At 44.0% G+C, this 13,322-nt stretch overlaps 1 protein-coding gene across 1 annotated transcript in view; it reads right to left on the reverse strand.

Annotated features, from left to right (window-relative positions):
- KCNJ6 (potassium inwardly rectifying channel subfamily J member 6) overlaps window positions 1-13,322 on the reverse strand; it is a 287,055-nt gene that overhangs the window by 84,982 nt on the left and 188,751 nt on the right. Inside the window, exon 3 of the mRNA XM_033418305.2 lies at window positions 6,499-7,419. Within this exon, the coding sequence (XP_033274196.2) occupies window positions 6,499-7,419 (921 nt within the window). The remainder of the gene's footprint in view (window positions 1-6,498; window positions 7,420-13,322) is intronic.

Below are 13,322 nucleotides of genomic sequence, written 5' to 3' on the forward strand. Positions count from 1 at the left end.
AAGAAGCCCCTCTGGCTTCTGGCTGTTTAGCTATTTAGCAGAGGGGTGTGTGTGTGTGTGTGTGTGTATGTGTGTGTTTGCATGTGTGAATAAGTTATATGGTTTTCCCCAATGATCCTCTTCTGGTCATTAGAAATTGTCAGGTAGAACTGCTTCACTGGCGTCATGCTGTCAGCACTCATATTACTGAATGCCCTGGGAAATAATAAAGCTCGATTTATTTAAGGATGCACTAATTAGAGGCTTCCCACTCTCTGATACTCATCTCTTAATCTGAATGGTGCAGTTTCTTCCCAACATGAGTACTGACTTCAGAGTTTGAGTCAGAGCTAACTTTTACATGCTAGTCTATTTTTTACCTTGGGTTTGAACTTTAAATTGTATATATTGTGCGGCCATTCCTGACTTCTACTGAACATCTATTTTATGAGCTCCTCACAGCCCATTTGGAGAAGGAAGAACAATGGATTTTCTGCTATTGATGTTTTAATAATGAAAAGTTTGATAATTATCCAGTATTTTTGTCTTTTCAACCACAATAGTATGTGGTGACCTCAATACACTGCTATCTAAGTTATGAGATCCTAAGTGCCTTCTAAATTATGAGAAATGTTTAACAGAGGTATAATGTTTAACAGAGGTATAACGTTTAACAGGGTTACAGTATCTTTCTTCTAGAGGGGCGGTGGAAAAGTATAAAATTCTATGTGTGCTCTACTGCATCCAGCCTCAGATGGTTAGGACCAGAACAGTGTCCCCAAACTGCTTAGAATCACAAAAAGTTTACCATATTTAGGGAGCAGGTATTATCAGTTTTTATCCAGTCACTGACACTACTTAGGTATATTATATTGAGGTAGGCATTTGGGAGGAAGCCCTGAATAGATCACCTGAACCTAATGCTCGAAGAAGAAAAGATGGCTGGATGTTGATGAGTGGTAGATTTCCATCCAGGAAAAATAAATTCACATGTCTTTGAATTTGTTTAATTGCGCCTTATAGAGATTTACCATGAGATTTTCACCCAAGATCTTAGCATTCCAGATCTTATCAGTTAACTCTTTTCCTAGGCTAGGTAGTTGGGGTTACAACTCTTAAAAGAAAAATGGTAAATCTGGAGATAATGACTTGCCAGTGGAGAGACTAGCAGCTACTTATCTAAAGGGGAAAATAAGATTTGAAAAATACAATGGCTATGAAATATCATTAGTAGAAACAGCTTAAAAGTACTGTGATGCTAACCCTTAACCATCTTAGCTGAGGAATGCCACCTGTTCAAACTCTGTGATCTCATATTCTCCTCTGTTATAGAGAAGTGGCATTTTGACTATGGCAAAGGAAAGCGGTTCTTGGAAATCAGATTTGACAGAACATTATATTCTTTCAGGAGTATTTTTGTAGACGGTGCTTATTGAATTTTGATTTCAGAACAGTTTTGTGGCAGATCTCATTTTAATATATGCTTGTTAAAAATTCATGTGAATGTAATAAAGAATTTTAAAATGAACTGATAACATTGGAGACCGAAAGAGAAGCCTTAAAGAAAAAGAGCTAAGGATGGGAGAAAAGAGAGCCTGTCTGCACGTTAAATACCAGTCATCTTTTCGGGTGCATGCTCTGCAGAATCTTCACGAACCAACAGCATTCATGATGCAAAGAGCACTGAAATTGGAGGCTGGACATCATCCGTGGTTTAGGGTTTCAAGGTCTTGCTCTGCCCATAACTATCGCACCTTAGCCAGCTCGCTAGTTTTGCTGGGCATCCATTTCCTCACCTGTAAAGTAATTAAGAGTAGGGCGAAGACTCTTGCAACTCAAAAATCCTGTGATGTGATTTATGTGACTAAGCTCTCCTCATGTGAATAAAGAACTGAGCTTTCCTGTGGGGAAGGATGGCTTGCCCTCACCTACTTCCGGTTTGCTTGCCTACTTCTGACACATACTCCCCCTCCTCCTTGGTAACCCGTAGATACTGACGTCTGGACAGTCAGCCCTGCTTCCTCATCTACAAAATGTTATCTAGTATATCTTCACTAAGTTGGCTTCCTCCCACCCTCCACTTTCCCCAGCTTTCTTCGTAGTATATAAATATTTCAGAAACTCTCTTCTTTGAGAAAAACTTGAAAGATAAAAACCCCACAGGGATGGAAGGGGAGCTCATAGACTAAGGCTTGGAAGAGATCTCAGCCGATAACAGTGTGCTAACCTGATTTGGATTCAAACAGCAGATTTAAACAAAACTTAAAAAGACATTTATGAGACAAATGGAAGTCAGAACATTTAGTAGATATTGGATCTTAAGAAATGATCATTAATTGTTTTAGGTGTCATAACAGTGTTATAGTTATGTTTTTTAAATTAATTAATTTAATTTTATTTATTTTTGGCAGCATTGGGTCTTCGTTGCTGCACACGGGCTTTCTCTAGTTGCAGGAGGTGGGGCTACTCTTTGTTGCGGTGCGCAGCCTTCTCATCGCGGTGGCTTCTCTTGTTGTGGAGCACGGGCTCTACGCACATGGGCTTCAGCAGTTGTGGCACATGGGCTCAGTAGTTGTGGCTCATGGGCTAGAGCACAGGCTCAGTTGTTGTGGCGCACGGGCTTAGTTGCTCCGCAGCATGTGGGATCTTCCGGGACCAGGGCTCGAACCCGAGTCCCCTGCACTGGCAGGCGGATTCTTAACCACTGCACCACCGGGAAGCCCTACAGTTATGTTTTTAAAAGAGTCCTTATCTTTTAGAGACATATTGATATATTTGCAGATAAGATATGATGCTGGAGGGGCAGTTAGTGAGTGGGTGACACAGATGAAACAAGTTTGGCCATGAATTGACAATTATAGAAATTGAATGATGGGTACATGGGAGTTGATTATAGGATTTGGTCTCCTTTTATATAAGTTTTATAGTTTCCATAATAAAAAATGCAAAAAAAAAAAAGCTTAAAACAGATAATCAGCAAGGACCTACTGTATAGCACAGGAAACTCTACTCAATATTCTATAATAAACTATATGGAAAAAGAATCTGAAAAAGAAGAGGTATATGTATATGTATAACTGAATCACTTTGCCATACACCTGAAACTAACACAACATTGTGAATTGACTATACTCCGATATAAAATAAAAATTAAAAAAAAAGCTTAATGGGATTCATTCTAAGGAGACATATTTGCTGAGGTGTTGGAAAGGGCTGCCTGTCATAGTTGCATAATCGTTGGGGGTAAATATGGAAGTTCATCAATCAGAAAGCCTATAGTGAGGAGCTGGCTGGCACCGGGCCCAGCTCTGTGTGGCTGTCATCTAGCCTCTATGCCAATTTGCCCTCTATAAATAACAGTCTATATGAATGCTTTACTATTTAAGGCTCACTTGCCACAGCTGCTCGGCATGTTTGTTTACGTAGCTATGAACCCTTCTGTAAACATCACTATCTCCAAATTGCCCCTGTGTCAGGAACATAAAGGGCCCCCTTTAAAAATATATTTATGGGATGAGACATGGCCAGTTCCCAGATGTCTGGGTGGCTGGTGTCAGAATTTTCCAGGGTTTGATTCATTTTCAAAAATAGAACCACATGACTGGAAGGTTCTTGAGAGGTGACACATCCCCCTGACTGGGGGCAGGACCAGACCGAAACCATCCACCAAGAACGTGGGTCTGTCTTTTGTGGGTGTGAGTCTGTCTTTTATGAGGCCAGAGAACTCACTGAATGAAGGACTGGGGCCAGGACCTGCAGAACATCCAAGGTGGGCAAGACTCACCTCCCGCCTTCAAGGAGCTTACTCCCGTTTTCTAAAGACGAGCCTGACCCTGAGTGATGTGACGAAGCAGGCTTGGGGCAGCACAACTGGGGTGGGCCTATTATGTGTCAACCAGCTGGCCTGTGAGGGGCCTGAGCACCCAGTGGACTAAAGGACCTGCCGGGTCAGCCTACTGCGTGGTAGCTCGGATCCCCAGCAAATACCACGTTGGGGTCGCTGTGTGCCCACGACGTGCAAGACAGAAAGAGGGAGGGCATCGCATGGAGGTTGCAGTGGTGGCGATGGTGAGGCTCGTCCTTGAAAGAGGCATCCTAACTGAGGTCACTGAGAGTAGTTTCAGGTCAACTAAGTCATATTTGAAAGAAAGCATGAGTCAAGCAGAGGCCCCTTTGTGTCAGCTTGCGGTTTTCATGGCTCCTGATTTCCCATCTAGCCTTCCAATGAATAATTAGATCCTTGTGAATCTGTTTTCCTCAGGGTGCATTTGGTCCACATCTATTTTTTTCCTGTGGCTTTGATTCATTGAAACATTCCCCCCACCCCAAGGGCCTACTTAATACCCATAAATCCCAACTGTGCTTTTCATTCACAAAGAAAAAAAGTGTGCCTCGTTAAATTAAGAGATGAGATGTGCTGGAAAGACTGAACTCTACGAATCCTATCAGGAAAGGATCAAGACATGTCCAGCTTCCAGACAAACCCAGAACTTTCTAGAACACTCTTTCCTCCACTTTCCAAAAATTAGAAAATTATTATTATTACCTTTAGAAAGTTAATAGTGGTTGCCTTTGATTCTTTTTTTGCTGGCAAGTACCCAGTTTTCTCTATGAAAGCAGTAGAAAGGCCACCGAATGCTCAGAGGTATCACTATTAACTACCAACAAAAGGATGTTCCCCTATTTGGAAAGGCTCAGTCATTACAAGCTATCTTCAGAAAGACAGGGTCTGCCCCAGGGAGAATTCCGACTCACAGACATCACAAAGGTAAGTTGCTTATTCCGGACTGACTTATTTTTAGAGCTTGGGTTTTGATTTGAGGGAACACAGCTCCTGCAATTCGAAGCTCAGATTAACACCAGTAAACAGAGGGTACGTCTCCACTGGCTTTTGCTTCTTGAGCTCAGAGACGGAAGGAGAACAAGGCTTGTCCACTCCCCTCCTTTCTGTCCTATCCGGAGAGTTTATAGCGAGAAATCTAATATTAAAAGCGCATCATTAAGTGGTCAGTTTATGCTGCCAGAGACTGTATCTCAGTGGTTACCACTAGGGGGACCCAGAGTCCAGGTGCTTGGCCGAGGTGGGAGTAGTTTCTGGTCTGTGGGAAAATGACGGAGCTCTCTTATTGAGTTGGTTTCTCCCCGCCCTCCTCCCCCCTCCGTCCTCCTCCCTCCCCTCACACAACTATTGGCTCACGAGGGCACCCCAAAGTCAGGCTCAGGGTACAGATAGCCCAGTGCACATGTGCAGCACTTATTTATAATTTCACAATGATTATTTTTGTTTTAGATGTTCCTTTTGCCTTATGCAAAGGATCACACTTCATGCAAAGCCTTTTACCCACATTTTCATTGTTTGCTGCATTTTAAAAAACTATTGCAAACGTTTTTACCACTATAAGAGAAATTTGTTAGAGGTAATGACTTTGCCTGTTGGGTCCAGGGAGGCTGAGACACGGGAGCAATGACTTTCATTTGACGGATGACTGAGGTCAGGTTATGGGTGGATGAAGAGTCTGGGGTCTGGCTGGTGGCCGTGCATTTTCAGATTGTGTAAACCTACTTGAGCCTCAAGTTGAAGACCTCAAAGCACAGAAGGGCAGATTGTATAACTAAAGAGGATCCCAAGACTAATGACTCAGAAGAATAGTAAAGCAAAGCTTGAATTAGTGTTCTAGTTTATATTTTTCCCACAGGCACTATTGTTAGCTTAAGGCAGAGTTTATGGCTCTATTTCATAGAAAGTTACAGATAAATACAGGCAGAACCTCCTTTGCTCCTGGGATGTGTAACACGTATGGAAAGATATGAGTGAAGACTTCAATAAAAACAGACCATTTCTCTATTTTTAGAACAGATCATCTTTGTTAAAATACACCAGTAGTTAGCTGTTCAAAGCAGATGGGTCAATAGGATTATGATGAGTGGATATCAATATTTTTTCTTTCCTGTTAGAGTTATTTACTGGGTCTGCATTATTATATCTACAGGGGATTTGGCAGGTAGAGTATAGAGAAAAGATACCAAGTGCTCAATTGATATAAAAGAAAAAGTAAGGCTATGGGTCTTGCAAATGGCTCCCAAAGAACGGGCAAAATTGTATTTTTATTAAAGCAATTTGTCAGGCTTCGTTGAAAGGCTTAACTTCTTCCTCCTGGCTTGGCAATAAATAACCTCAAGTATTTAATTTAAACAATGCTTTAAAACAATCTAAAAATTGCTTTAGAGAGAGATCAAATTTTAATTTAAGTAAATATTTGAAAATTTAAAATATATTAAGAGGTGTTTTAAAAAATTGTTTGTTAATTTATTTTCCCAAGGGCTTTTAAAAAGCTAAATTGTTAGACTTTGTGGTGGACATACTTAAGGTTATAGGCCACATACTACTTCATGAATAAAGAGGTGGCGTCAATAGTGAGTGAGGTTCAGTTTTCCATATTTTGTCAAAAATAAGAATGTGAGGTTCAGTTTAAAATGAGCATTGATCCCACAGATACCCCCGGATGGAGCAGACCTTACCTGTAGCTTCCACCATGCCTTCTAGGATGACTACGATTTCCAGTTCCTCTTTGGGCAGCTGGGCTTTGGAGATCTCCCAGAAAGGACTCTGTTGGTTAATTTCATGGCTAATGATGAGTGGTGACACCAGAAAGAGACGGTCATCGCCAGTGTAATACCCTACGTTGATATCCGTCTGGTTCAAGGGGATGAACTCCCCCTCTGAGGTCTGTTTGGATTTGATCAACTTAGCTCTGATGGAAGCCTCCACGATGTGGGAATTCCTCAGATCCCCTACGCGAAACATCAGGCACAGTTTCCCATCCCTCATGGAAATCACCGCATGGGTGGAAAAAACCAGGGTCTCTGCCCTCTTCTTGGGTTGAGATATTTTTACAAACATGCATCCCACCATGAATGCATTGACAATGGACCCCAAAACAGATTGGATTAAGAGGAGAATAATTCCCTCTGGGCACTTGTCCGTGATGACCCGATAGCCATAACCAATGGTGGTTTCTGTCTCTATGGAGAATAAAAAAGCAGAGACGAACCCATTGAGGTTGGTGACGCAAGGAGTCCATGAAGGGTCCTCTATGTGGTCCATGTCTCCTCGGATGTATGCAATTAGCCACCAGATCATTCCAAAAAAGAGCCATGTCACTGTGTAAACCATGACGAAAATCAACAGGTTGAATCTCCACTTGAGGTCTACTAAGGTGGTGAAGATATCGGTCAGGTAGCGATAGGTCTCCCTCACGTTGCCATGGTGGACGTTGCACTTTCCATCTTTCCGCACATACCTCTGGATTTTCCTTTTGGTCCGGTCTCGGCTGATGTGTCTTGGCAGGTCGTCCCTGGCCTGCTTAGGCAACTTTGGCTGGTGAATGGCCACAGGGCTCTCGACATCCTGGTCCATGGAGTCACCCTCCAGGACGTTAGCTGGTGGTTTGGAAAAAAGAAAAGAAAAACTGAATGAAAAGCTGGCTCTTTGGAGGTCATGGAAATCCCACTGTGGATGGAATATGGTAGGAAACCACCATTTGACCATTTGTGTAGCTATTAACAGTGTAGATGAAGTCTTTTTTGGGGGGTGTCATCTGAATGGGTTACCTTGGACTCCTGGCCTCTGTGATCTAGCTTGTGTAAGGACTTCACCACCCTTCTCACAGGGACAGAGCTTAACTGCTGTGAAATTGTCTCCCTGCCAGCAAGTTCTAAGAGTCAGCTTTTACAGTGGGATGTGTCCGCACTCTCTCTGAGATGCTGTGGTATGTGAGAGGCAGTGCACTCTGGATAAAGAAATGTTTAGATTCAGACAGTATTGGGTCTACCACTCAGCAACTGTGGGCTCCTGGTCATGCTATCAGTTATGGACCAAACTGCACCTCCACTCCACCCCCAAATATGTTGAAGCCCTAACCCCCAGTGTGACTGTATTTGGAGAGGGGGCTTTGAGGACATAATTAAGGTTAAATGAGGTCAGAAGGGTGGAGCCCTGATCCAAGAGGATGAGACACCAGGGGTGTGCACACAGAGGAAAGGCCACGTGAGGACACAGTGAGAATACAGCTGTCTGTAAGCCAGGAAGAAAGGTCCTTCCAAACCAACCGAGGTCACCAGAAACCAACCTTGTTGGCACCTTGATCTTAAACTTCCAGCCCCCAGAACGGTGAGAAAATAAATTGCTGCTGTTTAAGCCCCCCAGTCTGTAGTATTCTGTTATGGCAGCCTGAGTAGAACAATAGACTATTAAAATTCACTGATTGATCCTCAGTTTTCACACTTACAAAATGGTAATCATGATAGCCAATTCATAGGGTTGTTATAAAGTTAACATGTGCATTATATGTGCCTGAATGGAACAGACATGTCATAAACATTCTTTTGTAATAAATTGTTCCTTTGCCACTCTCCTTATATTTAGGGGCAAGAATTTGGAGGGACCTCTTTAAGATGTCAGTCAAATTTCAGTTTAAAAAAAATTCTGGATTTTATTGGTAAGTATGCATGCATTTTACCCTAATGGTTGATGCAATGCCAAGGTTAAAAAACGTGTGGGGGAAATGTTCTCTCTCTTTCTATGTGTTTACACATTTCATTTGGTTTCTGCCTCAACATTTAACACCTGCAGTTTTGGCTTGCGGTTATTTTATTCCTCACGGCCTTCATGATTAATGCATCGGTACAATCATTTGATGATGAAGCATTAGGAAAACTCTCCCAGAATCCGAGTGCAAAGGGACATTTGGAACTGATGCTGCTGTGAAATACATATAAACCACTGTATGAAATTACTTGTTTAGCCAGTAATTTCAAAGCTTTCTGAAAGTTTTATAAGCAGTTTCTTCCCTCAGGCTTTTATTCTGTGTCATTTGACTTTGCCGTGCATTTTCTCCCTTTGGTTAAGGGAGAAACACAGTCCGTTGAGAAAAAACGTTTATCTGAATAAGAAAACAGCTGGGGATGGGACTTGAGTGGTACCAACTTAACTTATGGATTAACCTTGCTCATGGTTGGATAGTTTCCTTCATTATCAATCCCATAGATCTGGTTTTAGACTTCAGCACAAGGAAGAGGCAGCATTTGGTCTGCAAGCTTGATGTTTGGTCCGATAGCTCTGACTTTAGATCGCTACCCTCAGTAACTCTTCGTTTGTAAATAAAACCTTGCTTTTATTTCAAAGCAGATACCAGGACAGGAGTCAAAGGAAGCAGCTGAGAGTGGGACAGGATGGAGGGGGTTGGGGTATCTGGATGGAGGTCACGGAGAACGTCCCTGCTCACTGCAGGCACCCCTGGCAAGGTGGGATGTTTGTGGCCCAGGGGGCCGCATGTCCAAGCTCTCGCTGCTAAGTTCGCCCTGAGAGGGAATCTCTAGGTGTGACTTCACGTGGGCTGAATTCAGCTCAGGATCGGCCAGCGTGGAGCAGCCTTGTCTGCAGAGCTGCAGTGTGGTCTGGCTCTGGCCCAGGTGAAGAGCTCGCTGCCTGTGCAGAATCACCCTGGGTTCTTGTTTCCACGGGGTGGGAAGTGGAAGAGGGGGGTTTGTCTGAATAGCTGACTCCCAACAGTCTTCTGCCATCTTCCATGCTTTAACATTTCATGGAGGCAACCTACACATACCCCAGCCCCCGGTGTGAAGCTGTTTTCTGCATTTTCTGGCTCAGTTGTAACCTTCCTGTCTGAAGGGTTAATGGAGGAGTAGAGATAAGTGCTCTGGATAGTCTCGGGAGCCTGCCAGTTGATCCTCCAAATCCATTTTTTCCCTTTTCCTAGCTCAGGACTGGACCACATTTCCCGGCCTGCTTTGCCTTGAGGAGTGGCCACGTGCCGAGTCCTGGCCCATCAGGAGTGGGTGTGCCCTTCTGGACCAAGGCCTGAAATAGTGGGTGTGTCCCCTCCTATGCCCTTGCCCCTTCTACGAGGGATGATGGAGTCATGAGGTGGAGGGGCCTGGGTCCCCAGCTGGTGGCAGAGAGCTGCCATCCAACTAGAAACAAGAAAAAAAAATTGTGTTTGAGCAGCTATGTATTTTGTGTCTGTTATCAAATTGAGCCTTCTGTCTAATTTTATGGGCAGCAGTATTGACATGGATAAGCAGACAGAAGAGTTCTCAGGGGGCTAGTGTGGGAAAGAGCAGGGAGAGAGGAAGAGAGTGAAGATGGGGTGTTTGGGTTTGGTGTTGTTGAAAAGAAACAGGGATCCAAAAATGGAGTCACTTGTGCTAAGCTCTACGTCAGTCAATGGGGACTGAATACCTATCCAGGTTCAGTCCCTCCCAGGGATGTGACCTTTTACCAGTCACTCTGGAATTTTCTGGCCACAGATGAGGTAGCCTACCACACAGACCCCTGCCTTCCCCCAAGGCAAGTGACCTTGCTTGAAATAATCCTCAATTGTTTATGACTTCCTGTCCCATCCCCTTTAGGCCTTTAAAAACCATCCATTTTGTACAGGACCCCTCCTGTCTGTTTGCTAGATGGGATGCTGCCTGATTCATGAATTGTTGAATAAAGCCAATTTTTTCTTCAAATGTACTCAGTTGAATTTTGTTTTCTAACGTTGTCTTTTGAGAAATAAAACATTGCCAGCCATATCAGTAAACAAAGGATGTCAGAGTCATCAGCAATTGCAGCCCTCCAATGGTGAGCTGGTGAGCCCTGAGGGAACTCAGGGAGGAAACAAAGAATACCTGTCATCTAGCAGCCATCAGACTGTGGCCACTCCCCATGGTGAGCCTTGAGGAAACTGGGTGTGAAAACACAGGGTATTGGCCCCATAGCTGAGGTTCATATCAAAAGAATGGTTTCAGTGAGCCTAGACTCTTGCATTTTCCTATGCATAGAAAAGCACTAACTTCCTTAATTTGAGATACCTAATTTTCTTTTAAAAAGTAATCTTTTGTTCCTACTACCCGCCCTTTGCTATAAAACTCCTGTATATCCTAGCGCCCCCCTCACCTCCTCAGGGCAGTTGTCTGAGGGTTACTTGAGATGCTGACTCCCAGGCTTGAAGTCCTCAGTGTATCTGCTGAATAAAACATAAGTCTCAACTCTTAGGTGTGCATATACTTTTTTTTTAGCCGGCACTAATGAACTAGCATGTGGTTAATTGAATGTCTGTGTTTTGTGTCAGGGAAAAAATATCAATGCATATGCTACTTAAGTGCCTTTTAAAAACAAACAAAAATGGAAGCAAACAAAGAAAGCTGAACGTCCCAGGGAGTATGGTGGAAAGGTGGCTTTGGAGTAGGGAAAAACAATGACTCTATATGGGATCTGTTTCTTTTACTTTAACCTTTGTATTCTGGTGCTTTTGCTACAAGTTAAGAATGTTGCCTATAGCCTGAAATATACAGGATAGCCCATTCTCAAGGCTCTGACCTTTAAAAGTGTAACACTTTTCCATTCATGAGATAAAAAGTTGCAGAGCAGAGGATAACTGTCTTGTTGGAGGTTTATAGGAACATCATGACTGGACCTACCTGAATAGCTGCAATAACAAAGGATTCCGACACCAAGAAGTCTGCAACAACCAACTACACCCCCTCCCTTTTTAGTACAAAAGAAGCCTGAATTCTAACTTGGGTAGGACTGTTCTTTGGGACACTAGTCCGCCACCTCCTCGGTCTGCTGGCTTTCTGAATAAAGTCGTTACTCCTTGCCCCAACAGCTCAGCTCTTGATTTATCGGCCTGTCCTGCGGCAAGCAGTACGAGCTTGGACTTGGTAACAGCCTCAGAGGCACCACTGCAGGTGAGGCAGTGGGTGCACGTGAGATGCATCCAAGGGAAGATGGGGAGGTAAGCTGGGCTTCCCACTTGACAGTGGCTGGTGGGGAACCGGCAGAGTTGAGAAACCAAAAAAGCCAATGAAATGTGAGAGTACCTGGAGAGTAGAGGAGACTGAAGTAGGGGTCTCAAGGGGCAGAAGAGGTGAGGCCAGCGAGGAGAAGAGGTGGGGTGTGGAGTGGGCAGAAGAAGGCAGCACAGCCTCCAGGCCTTGCCCAGAGCAGTGTCAGGGAGCCCTGGACTGGGGAGAGGGCCATTCCAGGTCTGAGCTGTGAGCATGCTTCAGCACCCGGGCAAGAATTGAAATGCGCGTGCGGGGCGGTGGGGGGGGGAATACAGAAGGGAATGTTGATTCTCTAGCTCTTAACGTTTCTTTCTTTCTTGGAATCCCAGGTGTGAATTTGACCGGGTGATGTGAATTGCATTTGCAAGAGCATTTGAGCTCCTCGGCGTGGGGAGCTGCAGCTGCGGTTGGGAAAGCAGACAAACCTACCGGCGTTCCTGCACAGCCCGGGACACAAACGACTTCCCACCCCACCCCACCCCCCCGACCCCCACCGCCTCTCAGGAGCTTGCCCTGGGCCCCCAGCCATGCGCATGCGCATCAGAGTCCCGGTGAGACCCGCCACCCTGGTCCTTCAGCATCGTGCACGTGGCTTGACCAGAGATAATGTATAGGAACTCTCTGCCAACTGTGAAGTGCTGTACAGCGTGCAAAAGCACGGGAGGAACGGCGCCAAGGATCTTGATGATTTACTTAACCTGAGTTATTTTGGTTTAGAGTAAATGTGACTCTGCGTGAAAAAGCCGCTCTCCCGCCCCCCTCCACCCCCATGTTCTTTTTCTTTCTATTAGAAAGATGACCAATTTACATAAAACTAGGTAAGGTGCAAAATAGCCTGGTGTTGAACTTTAACCTCAAAGAAATAACATGTGACTGAGTTACAAACTGGAAAGGACCTGATCCCAGAATTACCGGAAGCACCTCGAATTCGGGGGGCACCGCTTGTGGAGAGAAGGCTGCCGTGAATAGATGCTCTCCTGATGGAAAATTCTACATTGAAAATTGTATACGAATTCTATGGGGGAAACTTACAGTGTCTAAGAAAATGTCCGAAGAGCACTTCAAGAATTTTTAGTATCGTGGGGGAAAAACCCAATGGAAAAACGGGATGGATCTCAAACGCACAGGAAAAATCAAAGACTGGAAGGAAATGCACACATGTTAATAGGGAACTTCTGAGACGGGGGCTATGGGTGCTTTTAATTTTCCTCTTAAACATTCTGATTTTTCCAAATTTTCCAGAATGACTTTATATTCCTTTTACCATCATAAAGAAAAAAAGATATTTTCTAACAAAACCTTGAGACTCTCCTGGCATGTGATCGATGGAATTTAGCACATAGAAGCTAAATAATTATCAAGTACTTGATCTGAAGGTGTTCCGTCCCATATATCTGGTAACTTAGAAATGGAGAGATTTGTTTCACATGACTCTAAGGAAATCATAAGTAACCCCCATGGGGTGCTTGTGGGCAGAGGAGTGGTGGGCG

The sequence above is a fragment of the Orcinus orca genome, chromosome 5 (assembly GCF_937001465.1).
Source record: "Orcinus orca chromosome 5, mOrcOrc1.1, whole genome shotgun sequence".
Taxonomy (NCBI): Eukaryota; Metazoa; Chordata; class Mammalia; order Artiodactyla; family Delphinidae; genus Orcinus; species Orcinus orca.